General features: G+C 44.6%; 1 protein-coding gene across 1 annotated transcript in view; it reads left to right on the forward strand.

The window, feature by feature from the left end:
* LOC147889059 (Tetratricopeptide repeat (TPR)-like superfamily protein) overlaps positions 1 to 13,552 on the forward strand; it is a 247,182-nt gene extending 233,630 nt beyond the window's left edge. The window contains exons 18-19 of the mRNA XM_087392741.1: positions 11,893 to 12,067; positions 12,386 to 13,552. Of these exons, the coding sequence (XP_087248867.1) occupies positions 11,893 to 12,006 (114 nt within the window). The 3' untranslated portion in view covers positions 12,007 to 12,067; positions 12,386 to 13,552. The remainder of the gene's footprint in view (positions 1 to 11,892; positions 12,068 to 12,385) is intronic.
* The last annotated feature ends 11,304 nt before the right edge of the window (positions 13,553 to 24,856 follow it).

Consider the following 24,856-nt stretch of genomic DNA (forward strand, 5'->3'; position numbering starts at 1 on the left):
TATCATGGATGAGATCTGGAAGAAGGGGTTGTAGTCGGATGCTGATCGCCTTGGCAAGGATTTTGTAAAGAGTTCCCAAAAGAGTGATGGGTCTCCAATGGGATACAAAATTCCTGTTGCCACCTTTCGGGATAAGGTGAATGAGCCCCTCGGTCAGTGAGTCAGGCATCTTGCCCGAGTCCCAAATGCCCTGCAAGGCTGAAGTAATATGATCACCTATCATATCCCAAAAGGCTATAAAAAAAGAGGGAGTAAGACCATCAGAACCAGGGCACTTGCCCTTATGAAGGGCAAAAAGAGCAGTCTTGAATTCTGTGTTGGGGTGACCAACACAGGTAAACTTTGCCAAACTTCATCTCTAGCCACCTCTCTGGCCTGTGAGTTCGGATCTGCGGAAAGAAGGGAGGTTAAAAATCTGTCACTAAATGCATGACGGTCTCCGGATGGGACTGCAAAACGCCATCAGAGTCAATAAGCTGCCTGACACTCTCTCTACTATGTCTGGGGCCAAGTGTAGAGAAAAAGTTTTTATTGACTCTCCCTCCCATCTGTATCCAAAAGGACTCCGTGCATGGAAGGCATACTCTGCTCTCTGATCAAGCAAAGTCTGCAAGTGAGCCCTTGCCGCAGCAAGGCGCTCCTGTATCCAAGCATCTGAAGGTCATTTTTGCTCCTCCCTCTGAAGGGCTGCCAACTGCCGGTGGATACCGATCTCTCACCTGAGTACCTCACCTTGCCGAGCACTAGCAACTGAGTGATAGAAGTCGGAGCAGACCTCCTGCCATACACACGAGGTCCGAGGGGAGGAAAGTCCATAGGTGAGAGAGAGAAGGATCTCTCAACAGGGAAGCCAATAACTGGCTCTCCAAAATCATCATCTGGGAGGCTAGAGAGGTCCTCCAAAGCGGAAAAAGAGTTCCGTTGAGCCAGTCCTGGGGAGGGGATACGAAGGATTCCTACCGAAGCAAGAAGAGAATGTAAAACCCCCTTCCCTCTGTCCAAAGAGGGAGGCACCTGTACTGGATCCTGATCAAAAAGTGGTGCAGACGAGGTGCCAACAACCTGCGCTGCTGAGGAAGGTACAGCCTAATCCAAGGGTGGAGTCGAACAAGGCTCCTAAACAGTAATCTCCTCCTGAGGCTCCAAGGGGGTAGCCTCCGAAGAGGTGGAGGAGTGAACTAGAGTAGAGGGCCTAGCCGCGACGAGAGTCCACTGTGGGCCAGAGGTGGCGCGGGGTGCCGAAGGGACTCGAGTAGCCCTAGGAGAGGGGGGAGCCCGTGTTTGAGGTCGTGTTTGTGGAGCGGTATGTCCTGCTCCAGCTCTCTGTCGTAAGCTAGTACGAGCTGGTTGCTTTGTGGGCCTCTTTTTCTTCTTTGGGCAATCTTTGGCAAAGTGCCCCAAGGATCTGCAAATCCTGCACTGGTCCTGCCGACCTGCAACCTCAAATCTCTGGCGGAAGAAAGACCCATCGGGTCGCTGTAGCATGATGTGGTCATCTGAAATATTGGGGTCCTAGACAATGACCCTAACCCTGGGAACCCCGTCCATCTTGACCGCCTCAGTAGCCAAAGAGGGCTCGCCAGGGAGAGGGGGGATCTCTGCCACCACACCAAACCTCTCACCAATAACTGAAAGAAGCCAATGATAAACTGAGGGAAGACCAGGGAACCTGATGAAAACAGAAACTCCCTGCTTGTCCTCTTCAACTAGGTCAAATCCCAGTTGGAAAGGAAACAAAAAGATCCTCCTGTAGCCTAGAAGTAGAAACCCGGCCTGCAGCAAGTCTCTCGTGACGTCCGGGGAATCTAGGCACACCTGAAAGAAACCCCGTCCCAACAAACGAACATCCTTAAGATGGGGGGCGAGGTCCTAAGGAAGCGCCGACAGCATCCAATCTCTAGCTTGTAACCTGGAGGGGTGTAAGCCATGAATGCGTGCGAAGAGAGTCGTGGAACACTCATGTTCGAAATCCTTTTGCAACTGTTGTAGCTCGTCTTTTGAAAAAGTGACAGTTCTCGCGGCCGGTGTGAGCGGAGACGGATTGACTAAATGGGAACCCATTCGTCAATCGAGGTGTGTTGGCCGACTCAAACACAAAAAATAAAAACTCCGTCCACTTTCGTGAATCCCAGGAGACCCCTATAGGAGAATAGGGGTAATCTAGAAGAAGGAGAGGGTGATGAAGAAGGGAGGAGGGAAGAGGAGGGGAAGATAGGGGAGAGGAGGAGTGGAGGAGAGGGGGAGAAGAGGAGTAGAGGAGAGGGGAAGGAGAGGGGAGGAGAAGCAGCAGCAGGCTGCAGCGGGGGGAAAGCAGCAGCAGGAGTGGGGGGGGAGCAGCAGGCTGCAGCAGGGGGAGAGCAGCAGTGGGTGCGGGGGTGGAGCAGCAGTCTGCAGCACAGGGCAGCAGCGGGCGCGGGGGGGGGGGGAGGAGGCTGCAGCGCAGGGGGGGGAGGCTGCAGCGCAGGGGAAGGGGCACTGCGGGGGAGAGGGCAGGTAGGAGGGGCAGCGAGGAGGGAAGGGAGGGGGCAAGCAGCAGGGAGCGGGGAGAGAGGCAGCAGGGAGCGGGGAGAGGAGGAGCAGCAGGAGGGAAGGGAGGGGGCAGTGGGGGGGGAGGAGGAGGAGCAGCAGGGAGCGGGGGAGCAGCAGTGAGTGGGGAGAGCAGCAGGGAGCAAGGAGAGCAGTGAGGACGGGAGCAAGAGGAGCGGGGAGCAGCAGCAGCAGTTCCTCTCCACGCTTGTCGGCGAACTTTTTGAAGTGCTCAGTCATCAAACTTCGACTCCAAATACACCAACCTTTTGTAAGAAACTTACATGCATCATACATCCAGGTAATAACTCTCGCTCACGCTTGTTTATTGTCTCTCCATCACGTTCGGCTTTACGTAGAGCTAGTTGTAGCCAATCGAGTGACATGTGAGTGGGGAGAAGGGCGAGATCCCGTGGATATGGTTGCGATTGCCTGTACATTACTCTGAATCTCGTCCTTGCATTTATTCTTTCTGCTTTGGCCTCTTCATATCTCTCAATCCACTGGAGATAGCCAACACAGCACTGTTAGACGAGGGACACAGAGACCGTACATGGCACGACAGACGACCAGAGCACATACGATCGAGGTTCGACCTATCTCAGCTCTCCTTAGGGGAGATCGACCGAGGCGAGGCATCACTCTTGACATAGCCCATCGGATCCATATATCGAGAAGACCATGTCCTCCACCACCACGGGAGACATCCCGAGAGATGCAGATACGTGAGCTCTTTGTATCTCATCAGAGAGCCATCATGGAGCCTAGATACGTAGGGCCGGTCCACGCACTTGGGACTCTAGCTCTAAGCACTTGATATCTTCATGTCACTCACATTTTGCATTTTTACTTTGCTATTCTATTTTGTACCAGTATAGCATCTTAGTACTCAGCAAGGGCCTTAGTGAGCTCTTTGCCCCGGCCCACAATGGTTTGTATGAGCTACTTGATTCTGTACTTTGTCCCATAGGCCCACGAGGCCTCCCGCGGACGTTAATATATCTTTCTTTCTTTCTGTGATTGTACTTTGTCTCATAGGCCTGCGAGGCCTCCCAAAGACAGTAATACATCTCTCTCTCTCTCTCTCTCTCTCTCTCTCCCCCCCCAAGCCCCCCCGCCAGCCCCTTGCCAACCGTGCATCTCCCTGAAGCCCTCGCTGGCCTGTCGCACAGTTAAAGGTGGCAGCCCACGGCTGCCTCTCCACCACCATCGTTGCGCCATTACCCCCCCGCCTAATCGTGCTTCTATCCTGTCCTGTCACGCCCCCCTTGGCTGATGTCGTACCTCAAGAGGGCCACCAGGGTCTCTTTTGCTGTCACAGGACAGCCTCAGGCCTCAGCCTCAAGCCTAGCTAAGGCCCTACCTTGGCTGTTGCCGCTATCACGGGACAGCCTCAAGCCTAGCTAAGGCCCTGCCTTGGCTTCCTTGGCTGTTGCCGCTATCATGGGACAGCCTTGGCCACTATTTAGGCCTAAGCTGTCAGACTGCTAGAAGCAGCCCTGTGCACTAGCTGCTGCTGTATGTAGCCCCTCAGCCCACACCTAGCCACAGTGGGCACTCCAGCATACCCCCAGACCTACAGCCTGGTGTCGCAACCTTTCCAGCATACCCCCAAACCTACAAACCTGCAAAACAAGAGTGAGACCTCAAATGATGGACCCAAGAACGGATAACAAGCTGTCAAGAAGTGGGTTCAACTGAAGAGCTTCAAGACTCCATCAAGAAACTTGAGGTTTCGTAGAAGACATATGGGGCAAACAAGCTCTGGATAGTGCCATGGCAGCCCTCTCGTCATCAGGGACAGCTCACAAAACAACAAAATATGTGTTGGCCTGCTTCAACAAATTATGCCTTGCACTAGTTGAGAGGACCAACAGTTTGGAGGCCACAAATGTGGTTTAATGGCTGAGAATGCTCATGTAGACAAGACACTCAATGAATTCAAGAAACAAGGAGGAAAAATACAGGAGGAAGGAAAGAAAAGGCAAAGCGTGACGAATGGGAAAAAGAGAAAGCAAGATGGGGAACCGAGAGAACCAGCCTCCATGACAAGGTACATGCACTAGGGGCTGAACTACAGCAAATGAGAGACATGCAAGTGACCTCAGAAGGGGGCTGCAAAGCCTTGGAGGAACTTGGAGCAGAAAACGCAACTCTCACGAGGGAGATGGCTGCCATCCAGGCCACAATGAATGGCAAACATGCTGAAATTACACAACAGCTCACTAAAAGAAAAGAAGAGATTCTTGAATGGTCAGTAGTGGTTAAAAAGGGAGCAGCAGCCCCTAAGAAGGAATTCATTTCAGAAACTCTGGAGGAAGAGAAAAGGAGGGCCAGCAAAGCATTGAACGCGCTGGTAAGAGGCTTGACAGTGGGAAATACTCCAATGGTAGATGCCCAGTATTGTTCACTGACATGGGCGTCAGTCTCATGTGTAAGACAGCTTGGAGGGTAGGCACGGCAGAGGCACCAACAAGACTTTTTGTGCTGAAACTCCGGACTGCCATGGATAGATCTACCCTCACTACTATAAGGGCAACTCTGAAAGAGACAAAGATATACATTGGATGACGACCTCACTCACCTACAGCAGGATCCTAGGAGGGAGGGAATGGCAGGAGTAATGGCAGCAAGAGAGGCAGGAAAGTGGGCTGCCTACAGAGATAGGGGGGAGAAAAGAGGATGGGGAATTATGATGGTGTCGAACCAATGGGATGCGTGCACAAAATAAACTGAAAATAGCAGTGTGGATTTGCAATGGTATCCTTTGGACCGATCTGGGAGGTTTCTCGAAGACCTACATTGACAAAGACATGATCTTTTACACCGAGACACATGAGAGCCCAGAGAGAGGGTTGCCCACAATGACTGGATACATTTGGGAATCAGCCCACAGGAAGGAGATGAGAGGAGATAGTAGAATACGGGGCTCGAGAGGAGTGGCTATCCTCTTCAGATCACAGCTGAAACCACTCATTTCCGTGGTGCAAAGAGAGGAACATGCATGACACATGTGGGTACGAGTCAAGCAACCAGATGCACAACCAACTTTCATCGCAATGTGTTACTTCCCCCTAGACACATCATCTTACGCACGTGAAGTCACCACAGAGGGATGCAGCCCATATGAAACTATACATGATGATATTAGGGAGTTCTCCAGACAGGTGGACACCCTTCTTCTTGGTGACTTCAATGCACACACAGGGGACAAGTAGGTTGGTCTGCTAGATTTTGATGTTGATTCCCTCATAGTACCGGAGATAGATGCAAAAGAGCTGGAAATAGTGAGGCAATCAGTAGATGCACTCAAGTGACAGGATACGGCGGGTGACATCTACTTGAGCTAGGGGCTGTCCATGACTTGATCATATACAATGGCCTCTAGAGATGACCATCATCTAGTGGGTTCACTTGTTTCCCGCATGGTGGGGGGACAAGCACAATGGACTACTTGTTGGGTCCATTAGCTTTTGCCTCACAGATACACGATTTTACCGTGCCCCCATCCCTACTCGGTGCCGACCACTCGTATCTCGCCTTTTGTATCTCAGCCGCCATGCTAGTCATGGTGAGGACCCCTCCTACACCCACTCATGTTCAGATCCATTTGATCGTGCTCTTGACCCAGTATACATGAGCCACTTGGGCTCAGACCTCCCAGCTCTACTCGGGGATGAGATGGACCTTGCTCATGCCTCAGAGACCTTGTCTCAGTGATGCAGAAAGCTGCCATCAGATTCTTTACCACGACTCGATCTACACGTGTCCCAAATGGGAAGATGCCCCATAACCGTTGGTTTGACGACGAGTGCAGAGATACGAGAGCTCACCTCACACGTGAGTGAGCATTGGGACATTTGACTTCACCGGAGGCACAGCATATCTCACGCCAAGTGACACGACATAAGAAGCGGGCTTTCCTCATACACAGGATGGAAGAGATGATCGAATCCTTTCGTGGGAGGGATCCCACTATTGGTTGGGAGCTCTTATCGGAGGGGAAGCCCATCACAGATCCAGTTGTTTGGCACACTTTTGCATGCTCCCTCTACAATGTCCCAGGTCAGATGCCACCGGATATGTCCTCTATGCCCAGGCTCACTACCTGTCACTCTTACTGCACAAAATGTACGGGCTGCCCTACTCCGGCTTCATAACTGGAGATCACTAGATTATGTGGGGCTATGCATTGAACACTTTGCGCATGGACAGGAGATCTTGACTACGATTCTTACAGCTGTGCAACCACGCCGTATGCCATGGCTTCCCGCCTACCTTGAGCACTACCACCATTGTAAGGCAAGCGACCCCATGGACATTGGGAACTACCACACTCTTATGATTGGCCACACTCTAGCTAAGATATATGGGTCGGTACTAGAGAGGAAGATCAGCAGCCACATAGAGGGTCATGGGTAGTGAGCTCTTGGGCAGGCAGGTTTTCTGAGATAGCACTCCACCTTGGACCACATCTTCACCTTGAGGGCTATCATTGAGGAGGTGCCATAAAATCTACACTTGCTTTGTATACTTTCGGAAGGCATTCAACATTGTCCCACGTTCCACCTGATCAGGAAGTTACAAGAGTTGCAGCTCCTAGAGATCATGATCTGGGGGGTGATGAGCCTATATGAGTCCGTGAGAGGAGCACTATCAGAGGGAAGCAAGGTTGCCCCCTCCATTGACTCTTTTCGGGCTCTATATCGACAAGATTACATCCTTTGTAGATCACTTAGGTGGCTGACCTAATGGTGCAAATAATGATGTACGTAGATGACATAGTCCTCATATCCTTCTCATAGCAGAGGAATTGTAGAAACATCTAGAGGCTCTAGAGGTGTTTTGCAGGGAGAGAGAGAGAGATTTGATAGTTAACCTTGGGAAAACCAAGGTTATGATCTTTACCACCTCATGAGCAATTCTCCATCACCATAGTTTTACGTATCGAGGTGAGCTAGTGGAGATAGTGTAGTCCTACATGTATTTGGGGCCAGTGTTCATAGGACCAGTCTTCACAATGATCCATGCATCTACAGCACGACGCACGAGGGTGGGTTTCTTTGGCCCGATTAGAGAGGCAGGCTTCCAAGATCCCCCGACAAAGGGTTGGCTTTTTGACACCCTCGTGAGACCAACGACTGCCATATATGCAGCACCTTTCTGGGGGAGTGGCAACAAAGTTGAAGAGATTTGAGAGGCTGCAGGTGACCATGGGATCTAGGATGATCCAGAGTAAGCCCTCGGTCCCCCATCAGACCTATAGGCAAAGTTTTCCATGACCCCTCTCCAGGTTGATGCCATCTTTTGGAGTGTGACATTCCTTCACAGAGTTTGGGCCCTACCCCAGTGGAGATTACCAAGGCTAGCACTAGAGTCATCCAAACGATTGGCATAGAGTGGTGTTGATACAGCGTGGTATGCACGAGTGTTCACATGGCTTGATAGCCACGGCATTCAGATGGGTAGACTTCCCCCTTTCGGTACAGCATGGATGCACCGCTCGAGCTGATCCCACGAGATGAGATCAGCCGTATTATACGATTGGATCTCCTCCCGCTTCATACATCTCAAGCTTGGGGGGGAGACGAGGAGTTGCCCACCAAGATCCAGTTCTACCATGACCACTTCCTGAGGGTCTTGGATTATGGTCTCGCCATCGAACCTCAGTATCTCGAGGATAGGAGAGTCTCACATGCACTGAGGATTGCCATCAGAGAGCTGCGAGTTTTGTCACATCAGTTGAGGATTGAGGCAAGGAGAGCTGCAGGCATACCCAAAGAGAAGAGGATTTGCATACTATGGAGCACTTTCTATCTGTTTGCCCCGTCTATTATGAGAGGGACGGTATCACTACCTCTTTCAGGAGGGGCATGGTTTTTGTCCGCTTACACGGCTGATCCATTTTCCCCACTAACGGAGTGAAGCAAGGCTGCCCCTTCTCAATGACTCTCTTCGGGCTCTATATCGACGAGATTACATCCTTTGTAGATCACTTAGGTGGCTGACCTAATGATGCAGATACTATTGTACGCAGATGACATAGTCCTCATATTCTCCTTAGCAAAGGGATTGCAGAAACATCTAGAGGCTCTAGAGGTGTTCTACAGAGAGAGATTTGGCAGTTAAACTTGGGAAAACCAAGGTTATGATCTTTACCACCTCACAAGCAATTCTCCATCACCATAGTTTTACGTATCAAGGTGAGCTGGTGAGTGTAGTCCTACACGTATTTGGGGCGAGTGTTCACAGGACCAGTTTTCACAATGATCCATGCATCTACAGCACGACGCACATGAGGGCGGGGTGCTCTGGCCCGATTAGAGAGGCAGTGCTTCTAGGCACACTTCCAGGATCCCCCTACGAAGGGTTGGCTTTTTGACACCCTCGTGAGACCAGCTGCCATATATGCAGCACCTTTCTGGGGGAGTGGCAACAAAGTCGAAGAGATTTGAGAGGCTACAGGTGACCATGGGATCTAGGATGATCTAGCTCGGCGAGTTCAGAGGTCGAGGAGACCACGCCCCCCTCCGCCATGACAACATGAGACCACCAAACAAACGTAGATCCAAGACACTTTTACTGCTCTTTGGCGTGCCACTACGGTGTCAGGTTTCGGATTCTGAGCTGCCCCCAGTCTCAGACTACCTCAGATAGCACGTGATGTATTTTATACTTGATTTCACTTGAGCTATTGAGCTATTGAGATTCTTTATTTTATTTTCAGCATAGTACTCAGCAAGGGCCTTAGCGCGCCCTTTGCTCCAGCCCTTTGTGGCTTGTATGAGCTCTTTTCCCTTTTTGGTGTGTTTTGCACTTTGTCCCATAGGCCCACGAGGCTTTCCCCGGACTTTAATCTCTCTCTCTCTCTCTCTCTCTCTCTCTCTCTTTGTACCCCCCTTGTAACTTCAGGCAGCAGTTCAAGTGACCACATATGTCACCAACTCACGGATTACGGTTCCTTGACCTCAGGCTGACAACTTCAAGTTACCATGGCTTGCCTTATCCACATCCATGACATTAGCAGCTAAGGGCGATCAAAGGTGTTGGTATGCTTGTACATGTAGATGGTTTGAGAGCTTGGGACTCCATCTGGACAAATTGCCCCCCTTTTAGTATAACCTTGAGGCCCCCTATGTTGTGCTATCTTACCACAAGGCTGAACAAGTTATCCAAGAGGATCTCATACAGCTACAAAAATTCAGGATGTGGCTAGCCCCTAGCGAGCTTCGTTTGAGTTCTATAGAGATAGAGATCACTGCTTGTGAATATCGGAGGAGGATCCACTAGGCTACACATGGATCCACCTCTCCCTCTCTTTGAGGATTACGGTCAGGTAGGTATCGTGTTTTCTCACACCAACTACACATAGAGATGGACAGGATGAGGGCATACAATGAGATTGGAGGGTGTCACGAATGTCTTTTCAAGATTGAACCTCTTGTTCCACTCAGATCAGAGATGTTTGACGACTTTCATTCATGAGGCTGTACAACATAGAGAAGGACACATAGACCAGATCAAGGTGCTTAGCCAGACCCCACCCACCAGAGTGCGATCGCTGAGTTTTCTAGTCAGACAGCATGGACTAGCAAGCCCCAGGGAGATGGCATAGCGGAGGCCTGGAGCGAGTAATATTATAGACTCATCAGCCTATTGATGCACAGATCAGGCAGCATGGGGATCTTCCCTTCATGTTCACCAAACCGAAGGCACGGTTGACGGGTGTGACAATGACACTTGTCCGACGCAAGGCCATGGCTAGGAGACGACAACGAACCATGCATATTGATCAACATCAGTGCTTTATCACGGGTTTTAGGCCGCTGCAGCCCTATACATCACCAGATCCTCTCTTTGTTGAGACCCTCTACCCTCTTTTCCATTATCAGCCACCACGTGGACTTGGTTTGTGAGACAGCTATGGAGACTGACCACGATGGCGGGCTCACTGTAGTTCCCATGGGTTCAGATACTTTGTACCAGTGTTTATGTTTATATTGTATTTGTCTTGGTTGCAAATGCCCGCTGAAAAGCTCCACCCATTCAGCTCATTGTATTTGGTGTTTTCAATCTCATATTCTACTGGTCTTGCTAACGTGCTCAGAGACATAAACCATGTACCACTCTTAGAGGATCGGCCCACCTTGATCACACCATTCCTCCATGAGGCTGCCCTAGATACTTTCCCACACAGCACTCTCGATCCACGCGTCCCCCACATCTCAGTTCGGTACCCTGCAGTTGGTATAACAACTAGTGTAAGGCTTTACGCCAACAACTCCAACTCGAAACCAAGCATCATCTTTCAGGAGAGGCAGAGACGATACGTGAGTACCGCCACTGGTTCGCTGGAAGAAGCAGGCTTTCATACGTCGAAACGACGAGGTGTAGGATGAAACCACCTCCACTGGTAACCCATCCTTGTCGTTTCGACACCGAGATACTACGAGATCACAGAGGTCGATACCAGTGCCTTCTCAGGGATGGCTTTGGCTCCCTACCCGGTTTTCTATCTTACCCAGACCAGAGATGCTTGGCTGCCTTCATTCATAAGGCCTCACGACATAGGGAGCAGCTGCTCAGAGCACGTAAGGGGGATCATGACATACATCCAGACTCCACCCAGAGCATGATCACAGAGTTTTTCCAGCCAGATAGTATTGACCAGCAGGAGATGGCGGTCTCAAGGACCTGGGCCAAAGTCAAAGACACATCAGACTCATCAGCGCACCGAGGCACAGATCATGCTAGGGGACCTTGCTTCCATGCTTACTAGTCCCAATGCTCGACCCTAGGAGTGACTGTGACACTTGTTCGTCGCAGGGCTACAGCCAGGAGACTCCAGCAAGCTACCCACACCGACAGCCACCAGCACCTTATCATAGGGTTTTTGCAGTCTCACATTGACGCCCCCACCTTGTTGGCTTCCACTCAGAGAGTTTGTCTCTTCTATTTACTGACTCCATTATGGGCAGGGTTATGGATCATGGATTTTGGTTATGGATTTTGTAATTGTCCTGGGTGTTGATGCCTGTTTAGTGGCTCCACTCATCAGTCCATTGTATCAGCTTCTTTTAGTCTTTTATTGTGTATTTAGTTTCTCTACTTGTCAAAGCCAAAAGTAGCTGTAAGGTTGCAGATTTAAAAAATCTGCTTGTACAGATGGATCTTGTAACACACCGCCTGGAAGCTAGTTTGTGCTTGTACACATTGATAAAAGGAAGGAATTGTAATCAAGTGAAAATAGCTTTACAAATAGGAGTAGATTTGACAGCAGGTTCTTTCTTCAATGCAGATACCATTGATGGTGAACACAAGGAGTCCTTTACGTGATTTTTAAATTGTCTTTTCATTCTCCAACAGGAGCATATACAGCAGCTACTTGGGTCATCATCAGAAGCAAAAAGGTTGCACAGGGACTGTTTACACCGCCTAGCTGAGTTATTAAACCAAAGGAAGAAAGTACACTCAACATAGGAACACAATTCCTCTCATTCCTTGGGATGAGAATGCCTTCATACTACATACTGTCGTTGAGGTAATGGCAATAAACTTTCATCTTCCTCTATCTTGCATTTCTAAACGTTTACAGGTCTTCCCTTGGAATGGAATATTACAGTAGGTGGCGTCCTTGCTGAATTATTTCATAGCGTACACTTTTTGCCTTATTTTTGACATTGAAGATGTCTTGGAGCAACAATGTGTAGTCCTTTTACCCTAATACTTGTCTAGAAGTTGATTCCTCCTGTGAGCCAATGAGCACATGTATCTGTGACTGTCTCTTCCCGGCGGTGATTAGTCCAATTGTTCAGCTATTGGATTGTGAATGTTACACTTGGTTTTCCCTCCCATGCAGGCATAGCACCAATTTCTTTAAGATACAAGAGAAAAGCCAAGGAGTATCTGTAGTAGCCAATGCCTGGAGCAACCATATTATTTTGAAGATTCCATGGGAGCAGGCATATGCAGTCTCGGGTCCCTTTTACTTTGTACGTCTGAAAGTTTGTTCTCTCATTTCTGTAACATACAAGAGAAAAGCTAAGGAGTATCTGTAATAGCCAATGCCTGGAGCAACCATATTATTTTAAAGATACCATGGAGCAGGCATATGCTGTCTCAGATCCCTATTGCTTTGCATTTCTGAAAGTTTTTTTTCTCATTTAGAGGCAGGGAAAGCTCTCTCATCTCATTAATGACCACTTATGTCCTTCCCCAAAGATGTGCCCCTAGTCTTAGACACTTGGATTACAAACAGATAAATCGTCAGTATTACTATTTGTTGACTGATCATGAAATTTGATCGCTTGCATGTGGACAGCACTCATTCACATGATACCAAATGGGAAGCTTGGCAGATATCTCTAAAGACCACTGAATAGCCAATGTTATGGGTTTTTAATCGTGTACTGCTGTAGAACCTCAAGTTACACTTTTAGAGCAGCTTGACTGCCTCGAGCAGTTTGAAATATCCACATTGTGCTGCCTTTGATTTTTCCTGAAGTTGACATTCATTTACCATGAATTTTATTGCAGTGAATGAAAAGTTAAGCTTATAGGTCATTACTGTGGCATGTGATGTAACCATTCTTGCAATACTGTGCCATGGTATCATTGATGTAGACATCCTCATTTGCGGACCATTTTTGGAGACTATCACAGAGAATAATGATACTAATGAGCAGTGTTCTCTGAGATAACGAGATAATTATCAATCTCCTTCTGTAGCAATACTCAGCTTGAGCATTTCCAACTGGAAAGAATAAACAATCAATAGGGGTGGTCTCCTTGATCATCTAGGAAACAACAAATAGTATTCAAGCTAGTTCTCCTCGTTAAAGAAAGGGAGTCAATGATTTGGTACTAACTGTGTCTCAAGCAGATGTGATCACCCTACCCAATAGTAACTGTCATCATACAATTTGTAATGCTTTCTTAAAATGCTGGAGGCCACTTCGGGCTTCACCTGCATGGGTGAAGTGATTAAGGATACAAGTCATTTGTATTTTGGACTCTTGTACTCATAAAGCCCCTCCGGCATAAGCTCCACACAATTCAATAATGGATAGGGATTGTAGGAATATCGCAGCTGGCGGGGGACGATTGACCTTGTGATATGTGGGGTATTTACAGTTGGCAATCCAATGTGTTTTAGTTGAAAAAAACTTGTTTTATCTTGTAGCCATTCTGTCCAATGTGAGGTATGGTATGTATTTTTCTCAGACCCTAGATCCTTGGAAAATGACAGGTGAAACCTTAATAACACTTTGTCATACGTAAGTCCTAATGATGTACATGCTTTCACTTTGTTTTGGCACGTGGCTCTTCAAATGCCAAGTTTAAGGTTTAAAATGATGTCTTAACATATGATATATACTTTAAAATTTTAGCAAGAGAAAAATCAAAACATTATCATATGGCCAATGTTGTCTCTTGCGTTTATGCTATGCAAAAGAATTGCTACCCATATAATTAATGTAAAACTATGGAAACAAAATTTTGCATGCTATACACAACATGAAGTGATCAGGTATAGAAGTTTCATTATCAAATACTAAAACCAAGGATGTTGTCAATGCAGTCTCTTGCATCTTCCCACCATGAAGGAAATAGGCAGGTGTTATTGTTAAACGTAATGATACAGACTATGGGTAGCATATGTGCTATGTATAAACCTTGCATAAGTGATGATGATCCAAAATTCATGTTTGAGAGCAAGAGGATAATGATAAGGTTTTGTGACACTTCAAGAGCCATGATGATAGTGTAGAGGTAGGGTATGCATCCCAAACATTACAACTGCATGCTTTGCACAAATATGCATTAGCATTGACAATCAAAAAGTTACATTGTAAACATGCATTCAAGAAGAGGTAGGATGTAGAGGATTGAATTAAGGTGGATTAATTTGGATTGAGTGAAGGTGAACGACAGACATAGGGAGTGATGAGGTGATTGGATCTTTGGAGTCGAGTGACACAGATATAGTGATTGATAGACACTCCAAGGGGATTCTCAAATTCTTGCTACTATATTAGTTATGTAGACCATGACCAAGCTTTAATTGAAATGGTTGTTGCCTGTAAGTTTTCATTTTTTTAGTTTTTTGTGCTTACAAGAGAGGATTATAGAGAAGGGACTTTTTCATGCATGTGATGATGGACCAGTCTGCTCAAATATGTGTTTTATCATTCTTACAAGATGAACCTAATAGAAATTTTTGAAATGTATGCCAAATTGGGTGGGTTCTCTGAGGTCTCCTATTGACCATATTTGAGACAATCCTTGAGTTCAACATCAAATTGGGTTCAATTATTTCATACATTAATGTTGTGTACAAATGTATCACCCAATGATCAAGCTCCTCCTAAGGCGAAGGAGAAGTGCATAATTTGGTCTGGCCAATCAGACATTAAGCAAGATTTCTATGGAAGCATGCGTGCCTTCAAGTTATGTCAAATGTAGCAAATAATATTTAATCCCTTCTTAATCCGTGTTACATGATGGATGTCCTATGCCTTGACTATAGTCACAACCCTTAGGGTCTCACACACATCTATGCATCCATCCTTCCAAGATTCAATGGATGTTTGTTGCCCTTCCCTTGAACCTCTCTATGCAACTCTTAGATATTCATCTACTAGGAGAGGTTTCTTCCAAGAAGTTTTTTATTTGCCTACAGTCATAGCTATGGTGCTTCAAGCTAGTTCTTTAGCACTTGGTGCCAGGTTGATCTTCCCCTCACCTTTTTTAGTAAGATTCAACTTAGTGGTGGAGGAGAACAAACCGTCACCTCTTTGTTCATTAGATTCCCCGATCTTCGTCAAATTTATGATCAACTCTTCTTTCGCAAGTAGGGGTAGTCAAGGATGACAGGGTCTTTTGAGGATTAGGGTCATTGTTGTTGACCCTAACATCTTCGATGATTGTATTATGCGTCAAAGACCAAACGGCTCTCTTTTTTCGTAGAGACAATTAAGATCTTGGGTCGTTGGGACCAACGTTAGTAGGCTCTTTTGGTACTTAACTAGAGATTGCCCAAAGAAGAAGAAAATGCGCAAGAAGACTATAGTTAGTACCATTGTTCAACAATGTGTTCTTGTGGCACCTCATATCGCTACTATTACTCAAACATGGGTTATGGTCTTAAATGGTAGAGTGCTTGGCAAGTTAAGAGATCCTTCTTTAGATCTGGGTCCCCCCCCTCTCCCTTTAGCTTAGCCCGTACTTCATCTTGATCGAGGGCATAGGGGAGCCCCCACCTCCATTGCCACCATCTCACAAGTAGGGATCTCATAGACTCTATGTCCCTTCTAGCTGGTTCAAAATCATTCTTTTGCACCTTTGGCTAACTATAGAGACCTGGTAGAGTTCATATCTTTCACCTTTGTCAACACTACTACTCTTTATATTGATAGACTGTCGAATTCAATTGGTTTGGATCCTTTTGCTGGTGGATTTTCCTTAGAACTATTTCAAGAGATCCTCCTCGTCATAGGGGGAGGTGCTTCTGCCACTACAATCCTCATAGATGGGAGAAGGCTGAAATGGCCTCCCCAACCTTGGTTATGGCATTCAAGACCTTGTAGTTTTTCTCATCTCGTCGTCAAAAGCAACTAATTCATGATCAGCTTCATCTAGGTGTTATTGGGGGTTATATTGTTATTCTCTTTATCCATGAACACAAGTTGGATGGTGGAGAGTAGAGAAAGTTAGGTAAACTACTTTGAAGCTGTACTTTTTGGTCTCCTGCTTTTGGTACTAAGGGAGGATCTTTCATTTCAATTTAAGATTATTTTCTGCTCCTAGTTGTTGGACATGGTATTTAACTATTCCAGAGCACATTGGATTTTAATTTTGATTGATGAGCGTAAAGATAGGTTTTTTTTTAACTTTTATGCCTCCAACAATAGATGGGAATGTTGTTGTTTTGGAAGAACTTGTTTTCCTAGGAAGATTATTGGATTTATTGGGGGTGACTTTAACACGGTAGAGCTACCTCAGATAAAAAGGAGGAAGGAAAAGAGGCCTTTACTCTCTTGAGAGAGCTAGTTGGGGTGTCTTCTTATTTTAGTCCAATGGCAAAGAGTCTTGGACAAATGATGCTTATCACACTATGCCTTTCTTACTCATATTTTATTGGTCGAAAAGGGGCATCACATGGCCATGCATGCAGGCATTGACAGATTCGATGTTGATGATTGGGTAATAAATAGAGGTAGTACTATCTGTATTGTCCCACGAGTCTATACTTTAGATCACTTTCTAGCAGCCTTGTCAATTTTGTAGCCACATATGTCTATCGGCTTTATTAGTATGCGGATTCGTAATGCCTTGTATATAGAGGAGGGCCTGTCTAAGGCAGTGTTATATATTTGGCTTCTCATATGCAAGGCAGGATGCATTTACCTTCAAATGTGGCAGTAGTCCTCATTGGTATAAGTGATTTTTATCATTCCATTGCTACTACTAAGACACATCAATGTTAGGAGCAATACAAAGGGAATGGCAGAAGCAACCTACAAATGCTTGGATTCAAAAGCGGCTTGTTGTAGTAGAAAGGCATCAACAACAAACTCTTTTGGATCAAAGAGTTGATATACTCATTCATGCACATGAGTCTTTTAGGATTCAGATAGAAGGGAGAGTTAGTAAACACTTTTTCTTTATTCTTGGACCAAGATAAGGAAGAGAAAGGGTTTCTTAATTATTAATTTTGATGGGGTTTGGCGGTTAGCTCTTAATCTTGTCATGTATATTGCTATGCCACCCTTCTCAAAGTAGACTCTGAAACTCCTACTAAAGATGATACTACATAGAGGGTTTGGCAGGTTATTTTGGAATGGATGAAATAAGATATGAAGTCTTTACTAGATGCACCTTTCACCAATCTAGAATTCACGACCACTCTTCACAAGGGCAAATGTCCTAGTTCACATTCGTAAAGCCCTGTTTCTTCATTACCTTTTTGGACATGATTAATAATCGTTTCCCTTTGGCTTAGCAAAGCATTGGGATTGTAATGATATGATCAATTCCCTTACAAAGGGTCGCATGCACCTAATTCAAAGGGGGGTTGCAAAAATTTAGTTACCCAATGGAGGCAATTAGTGGTTATAGCCCTTTCTCTCATATGTTATTCACAATATGCAAACTGGTTTTATGGACTATGCAAAGCAACCAAGGTTTTGTCCGTTCTACTCTTGGATTTGGAGAAAGCTTATGACAAAGTAGATTGGGATTTCTTGGAGGATACCTTGCTACCTTTTGGTTTTTTAGATGCTTTGATCAGAGGGGTCTCTGCCTTGTACAAGTTAACCCACAACTAGGTGCTTATTAGAAGGGTTAGAGGAAAAGGATGCCTTGGTCTTCTATGTGCACCTTGGGAGCAAGCTTCTAGATCCATGGATGATGATATAGTTGCGGATTCTTGTTTTTAGTTGGTTGAGAATTTGAGGCTCATAGAGCAATGCTGTTTTACTTGTGCTTTTTTTAGTTGGTCAAGATTTTAAGGCTCATAGAGCAATCAGAGGGGTCTTCACCTTGTACAAGTTAACCCACAACTAGGTGCTTATTAGAAGGGTTAGAGGAAAAGGATGCCTTGGTCTTTGATGTGCATCTTGGGAGCAAGCTTCTAGATCCATGGATGATGATATAGTTGCGGATTCTTGTTTTTAGTTGGTCAAGATTTTGAGGCTCGTAGAGCAATGCTTTTTTACTGTAGGATGATATTTGGACACCTTCTTGAAGGGCATCTCCTTAGGATCATGGTGTATTTGGCTTTACGGGATCTATCGGCGTAAAGTACTTGCAATAGGACCCTAGAGAATGAAAGTGATTGGCGTAACAAATCGTGAGAAGAGTCCCATTCATCCACTACACTATGAGTAATACCAGATGGTTTCAAATTAGTGTTAGGGGTTGCAAAGCCTCTCACTAAGAGGATTTTCACATTTTTGCAGACTTGCAAAAATCTATTTGGAGAAGGTTGCAAAAGTCTCTTAGGAAGAGAAAAATCACTCTTTTCTTTTAGCTCTCTATTTGTAGAGGGGTTATAGTAAATCGATGGAGGCCAAGGCTTGTTGAGGAGTCCATTTGGCATTGGCTTTGAGATTGCAAATAGGCCAAGTTCATTTGGAAGGGGGTGCGGCCTTTCTTCATCATATGTGGCTCAATGGGTTGGTTGTCTCTATCAATGGCCTCAGGTGTTTTATGAGATGCATAGATCCTCGTCTTTTTTCATTCGACATCATTTGTTTGAGGTACACCCTCTGGATTTTGTCCCTTTCTCTCCTTGTAGACCTGCACATGCTTCAGTGGATACTTGTTGGGAGATCGTAGCAAGCATTGAGCCTAGCATATTTGGGGATCAAAATGCACAAAGGCACTAGGATAAAAGTGTAAAAATAGCACATGAAGTTGTCAAGCATAGGGGACAAGGGCATACGACAAATTGTACGTGGCTATTTGGAATTGCAATGATATTGTATGGTCTGGTCCCCTATGTTATCAAAGACATACACTAGTAGGGATGCTATCTTTTATATCTAGGCACACAGGAGCCCTGAGAGAGGGCTACCCACCATAGTGATTAGATACACTTGGGAGTCTAGGAAAGAGATGAGGAGAGAGTGTGAGATTCGAGGTTTTTGGGGTGTAGTATCTCTTTTTAGATCACACTCGAGACAACTCATAATCTTTGGTGGGGAAGGAGGAGCATGTGCAACACTAGATATCAGTTTAGACATCTAAATGTGATTGCACACCCAATCTTCATTGCAGTGTTGTACTTCTCCCTTGATACATCATCCTATGTGCTTGATTGCACTATAAAAAGCCACAACCCATATGAGACAATACATGTCATTGGTGTATGCACAAGAGGTCACCAAGAGAGCCATAGTCCCTACAATTGGAGTTCTTTAGACAAGGGGAGGTCCTTCTTTTAGGGGACTTCAATGTACACACAAGGAGCAAACAATTGGGCTTACTAGACTTTGACTCAAACCATATCAAAGTACTAGAGATAGACCTAGCATAGCTTGGAATAGTGAGGCACTTAGATGATGCACCGCATGTGAAGAGATATGGGTAATACTTTATTAGAGTGAACTGCAATAGATGGTCTGATCATATATGCAATCTCTAAAGGTGGTAGTTATCTAAGGGTCTTATTTGTTTCCCCTTGTGGAGAAGAAACCAGTAATGTGGAGATCCCCAATCTTCATATCACATGTGGATGATCTCATAGTCTCTCCTCCCTCACTTGGGGAAGATCACTTGTACCTTTCATTTTTCCTTTCTATTGTCATGCCTAACATAGGTGTCAATGCAATATATGAGACCCACCTCTTTGTGAGTTATTGGATTTAGTTAATATTGACCTTGCCCAAGCTTGTGGCACTCTGATATTAGTTATCCATGACTTTTCCTCCAAGTTATTCCCGTACACAATGCAATCTATAGCCCACCTTCCATCTGGGAAGATTTCCCACCTTCCATCTGGGAAGATTTTCCAAAACTCACAATTTATGAGGAATGTCAAGAGATGACTACATGTGAGGTGCGCAAATGTCACACCACCTTTCTCGTAGTAAAAGCTGAGCTTTCCTTTCACATTGACATAACAATATGACCCTTCCTTTTGGGGGATGGAGTTTACCATAGCATAGGAAATCTTGTTTAACGGGAAGCCACCCATACACATCACTAACCCAAAGATCTATCACACATATTCCATGTCACTTTATGATGCTCCACGTCATGCCCACATATATCCCCCATACCCATGCCCACCATATCTATACTATTTACCACATGGAATGTGTGAATTGTGTTGCATAGGCTTCATAATAGAGGAGCTCAAGATTGGATAGAGCATTTTGCACATGGTAGGAGGTTCTTGCCCCAATCTTACCTCAAGTCTTTAATAAAGTAGCATGATTTCCTCCCACTTGGAGCATCTTCACAAGGTTGAGGTCCCTATGTATACAAGGAACTACCACACTATATGAATGGCCACATTGGCAAGATCCATGGGAACCTATATTGATTGGCTTAGAGGTAAGGTTGGTGGTAGATATGACGATGTTGATACTCTTATATGAAAATGATATTGTCCTCTTACACCGCTTAGAAATGGGCTTATAGAGACAATTAGAGGAACTAGAGGTGTTTTACCGAGAGAGAGAGAGAGACAGAGAGAGAGAGAGAGAGAGAGAGAGAGAGAGAGAGAGAGAGAGAGAGAGAGAGAGACATGAATATTAACCTTGGGAAGACTAAGGCTATGATCTTAACACCTCATAACTAGGTAGAGATTAGGAAGACTAAGGCTATGATCTTAACACCTCATAACTAGGTAGAGATTATATAGGCACTTACTTAGGGGCAATGTTTACTAGGCTAGTTACCTCCAAGTAATACCACTTCAAATAAAGGTGATCTTTCTAAGAGTAACATATTTGCACCTTGTATGATACATGTCACTTTTAGAAAGATGGTCATTGTTTAAAGTGACTTATAGAGACAATTAGAGGCCCTAAAGGCGTTTTTTAGAGAGATAGAGAGAGAGAACTAACTATTGATTGTGGGAAGACCAAGGCTATGATCTTTAATGCATCACAACAAACCGCACAGGCATAGTTTCACATATCAAGGAGAGTAGGTGGGGATTGTATAGGCATACACTTACTAAGAGGCAATGTTTACTAGCCAGTTAGATGACTCCAAAGTCAATTTTTAGCTAGGCATGGCCCATACTTGGTGCAAATATGTCACTTCCAGAAAGATGGCCTTTGTCTAAAGTGGGGCTTACTCCAAATCATCTTAGATCCCATAACCACCTGTAGCTTGTCAAATCTCCTCCACGTAGCTATCAGGAGATTGCATGGCCTCGGTCTCATTATTGTGTCAAATGGCTATCCCTTCATTAGATGACCTTGAAAATGTGCTAGAAGCATAGCTCTCTAGCCATGTAAGAGCTTCTTGACCTCATGCGAGTTATGATCTGACTATGTGAAAATAGAGGAGTACATCTTTGCAAATCACATGGCCTCTAAGAGTCTCAAGCAACATTTGGGTGCAATTAAAACTTTTTGTGAGACACATGATATGGTCAAACCACAGGTTATGGTCTTCAACACATCCTAGGCAACGTCCCACCAAGACTAGTTCACTTTTGTTGGGGCACAAGTGGAGGTGGTTGCATCTTATAGATACCTAGGAGTTCTCTTTTAAGTCTTAGGTCTTCAAGATGAGACTAAATATTCAAACTTGATTGAGTAGAGTGAATGCTATACTTGTTACACCTTCCATCCCCATTTTGGTATCACATGTGTGTGCTCATGCACATGCATACATGTACATTCGTGTGCGATACATACAAGAGAAGCTCCTCAACTACCCTCCACTTCTATATCTATATCTTCCTTTGATATGTGATGCTCAATTCCATGGTCTTAGTATACCCTTGTAACAAGGTCAATGTTTTTGTCAATATTGAAAGGGTCTTTGTGTACTTGCACTAGCCAATCAATAGCCTAGCCATTAGCACTCATATGCATGCACACTATATGGCATCCCTAACCTCTAATAGCTACCCCAACCTACCTTTCGTTAACTTTTTACAACTAATGACATCAAGCACGTAGCCCTAAGTTTATACAATGGTGGCCAAGCCAAAGATTATGAGGGGCTATGCACTGAGTACATTGATATGGACTGAGTACCCTAGCCTCAACCTTAGAAAATTTAATTAATGAAGCAATTAGCACCAATCTCATTCTTACTTTGACTCTCAACACCATCATTTGAATCCTTAGGGAAGGGGATGCCATGAGCATAGTAAACTACAAGACCATTATGATTGGGCATGTCATGTCCAAGGTTTATGTCTCAACACTAGACATTTAGGCTAGTCAATTTTTGGAGTATGAGGATTCAAATATGTTGGGCAAGGTTTTCAAGAAGACCATGCAACAATGGACCATATCAGGTTTCATGAGGAGGCAAGGGCATGGAAGTAGAGGGTTTACTATTATTTGTTGCATTTTTGTAAGGCTTTTGGCATGAATTTATGATGGTCCCTACCTTTGGCCTTCATCCTTTACTAGTATTGGAGCGAAAAGTATTGACCCATACTTTAGGTAGGTCACAGAGTGAGACCTCGATTTGTTGAGAGGGCCACTTCTCCGAGATAAAAGACTCTGGCATCTAGAAGACTTAGAATATAGTTGGTGCATCTTTTGTGTAGTCACATGACACACTACAAATATCATGTAGATTCAAAATAGATCATGAGAATAATCAAGGTCAAACAAGGTTTCCCTTTATGAATTGATCTTATTTGGGTTGTACATTGATGAGCTTTAATTCATTATAACATTAATCTCTAGTCCTTGTTTGTAGATCACATGGCCTTACTCTCATTAACTATAAAGTGTCTAGCAGCAAATCCCTTAAATCTTTTTGCGAGACACATGATATGGTTTGCCTTGGGAAAATCAAGGTTATGATCTCTAACACATCCTAGGTAGCTACCCACCAAAATTAGTTCAATTTTGATGAGAGTCCAACAGAGGTGGTTGCAACTTATACATATCTAGGAGCTCTCTTTTTAAGCTGATATTTAAGATCATACCAGGTATTCAAGCTTGATTGAGAAGTCGTCCCATTTTTAGGTCTTAATTGTGTGCATGTTTGCACATGCGTATACATGCATGCACACACATAGGCATGTGTGTCCATGTATGTCAGGCTAATTCGACCTTGAGATGGATCAAATTAGCTTGAGGAAGCATGCTAGTCCATCCTCGGGATTAGGTTCAAGAAGCATGCTATTCTGATCCTAGAGATCAAATTAGTATCCATCCTCATGAAAATCTGATCCCAGGGATCGAATTAGCATGATTAAGCACACTAATCCAATCGTCAAGATTATATTAGTATGAAGGTGCCTGCTAATCCAATCCCCAAGATTGGATTTGGTTGGATCTGTATGAAATTTCAATCTTTGGAATTGGAATTTCTTCAAAACAATGTTAATTACCTTTTTTAAAAATTGCATTTTTTGACTTTTTTCTTTTTGATTTTGTCATTTTTTTTAATTGTACAATCTATAGCTTTAAAGCATTTTTACATGTTTTTCCTAAAAATTTGATGAAAAAGTCTATTTTGCATTGTTTTAATTATTTTTCTTGGAATTTAGCTACTATTTCTAGTTCAATTGCCATTTTGTTTGTCTCCCTTTGTGCAAACCAATAAGACTAAAGGTTAAGAAGCCTATAGAAGAAGGTGACCCTTTGGCTTCTTCTCTTCAACACTCTAACTAAAATAACCAAGAGGATTAAAATGAAATCCACTCTCCTCCAAGTAAATCAAAAGTATTTGGTTCTAGAGGTCAACAAAAGGGCTTCAATGTCCCGAATGTGGCTCCAAAGAAAAAATGATTGTCGAACAATTTCATGAGGGCAACCCCCAAGAACTTGCTATTCTTACCCACCCGTACCCTCGTAAATAGGTGGTTCTTGGAGCTTGTAGATAAGGAATTGTTATTATTTTTTGTGAGGGGTTAAACTTTCATCCTCAATGAGAGAAATTCTAAGTGTTGTGGTATGGTGACATCACCTACAATGAAGATGCACTAGAATTTGTAACCTTCATAGTTTCTAAGGAATTTGGCTCTCCTATCAAGCAAATCTCAATCATTGATATGAATTGTTACTTTGAAAAAATAAATCCTACTTCTTTGAAGGAAGATGTACAAGCTTTGTCAGGATCCATGCAAATCTCCTTCCAAAGTTAGTTCCTTAGATTTTTTTAAAGAGAGAGTCTATGGAGCTCGATTTTAAGGAGTCCTCAAAGAGTGAGAGTAAGAAAAAGATTCATCACTAGGTTCTATTGTGGGTATTGATGTGGGGCAATCAAAGAAGCATAAGCACACACCACAGGGAGATGTTGGTTTATCTCCAAGTTCAGTTGATGTGGAGAAGGTTGACATTGATGTTTCTAGCATGCAACAATCTTTTGATATTGTTAATACTCATCAAAATACGTTAAGAGAGTAGACTAAGCAAACAAAGCTGGTTGATGTCAAGTTATTCTTGTTATAGGTAAACCAGCTCCACAGACCACCTATGGACCCAAACACTAGAAGGAGACCTCTAGAGGACAGCAAACCGCCTCATCATTTACATATGGCAAATTTGAGGTCAAGGATGAAGATTAATCCATTTTCCAACATGGTGCCTTTTCTTATGATGGTCGACAAAGACAAATTCTTATTACTCATTTGTTATTGGTGGGTGCCATATTGCAGAGGCTAGGAGGTAAT

Source organism: Dipteris shenzhenensis, chromosome 21 (genome assembly GCF_047967505.1).
Source record: "Dipteris shenzhenensis isolate YYH24624 ecotype China chromosome 21, Dip_SZ_1.0, whole genome shotgun sequence".
Lineage (NCBI taxonomy): Eukaryota > Viridiplantae > Streptophyta > Polypodiopsida > Gleicheniales > Dipteridaceae > Dipteris > Dipteris shenzhenensis.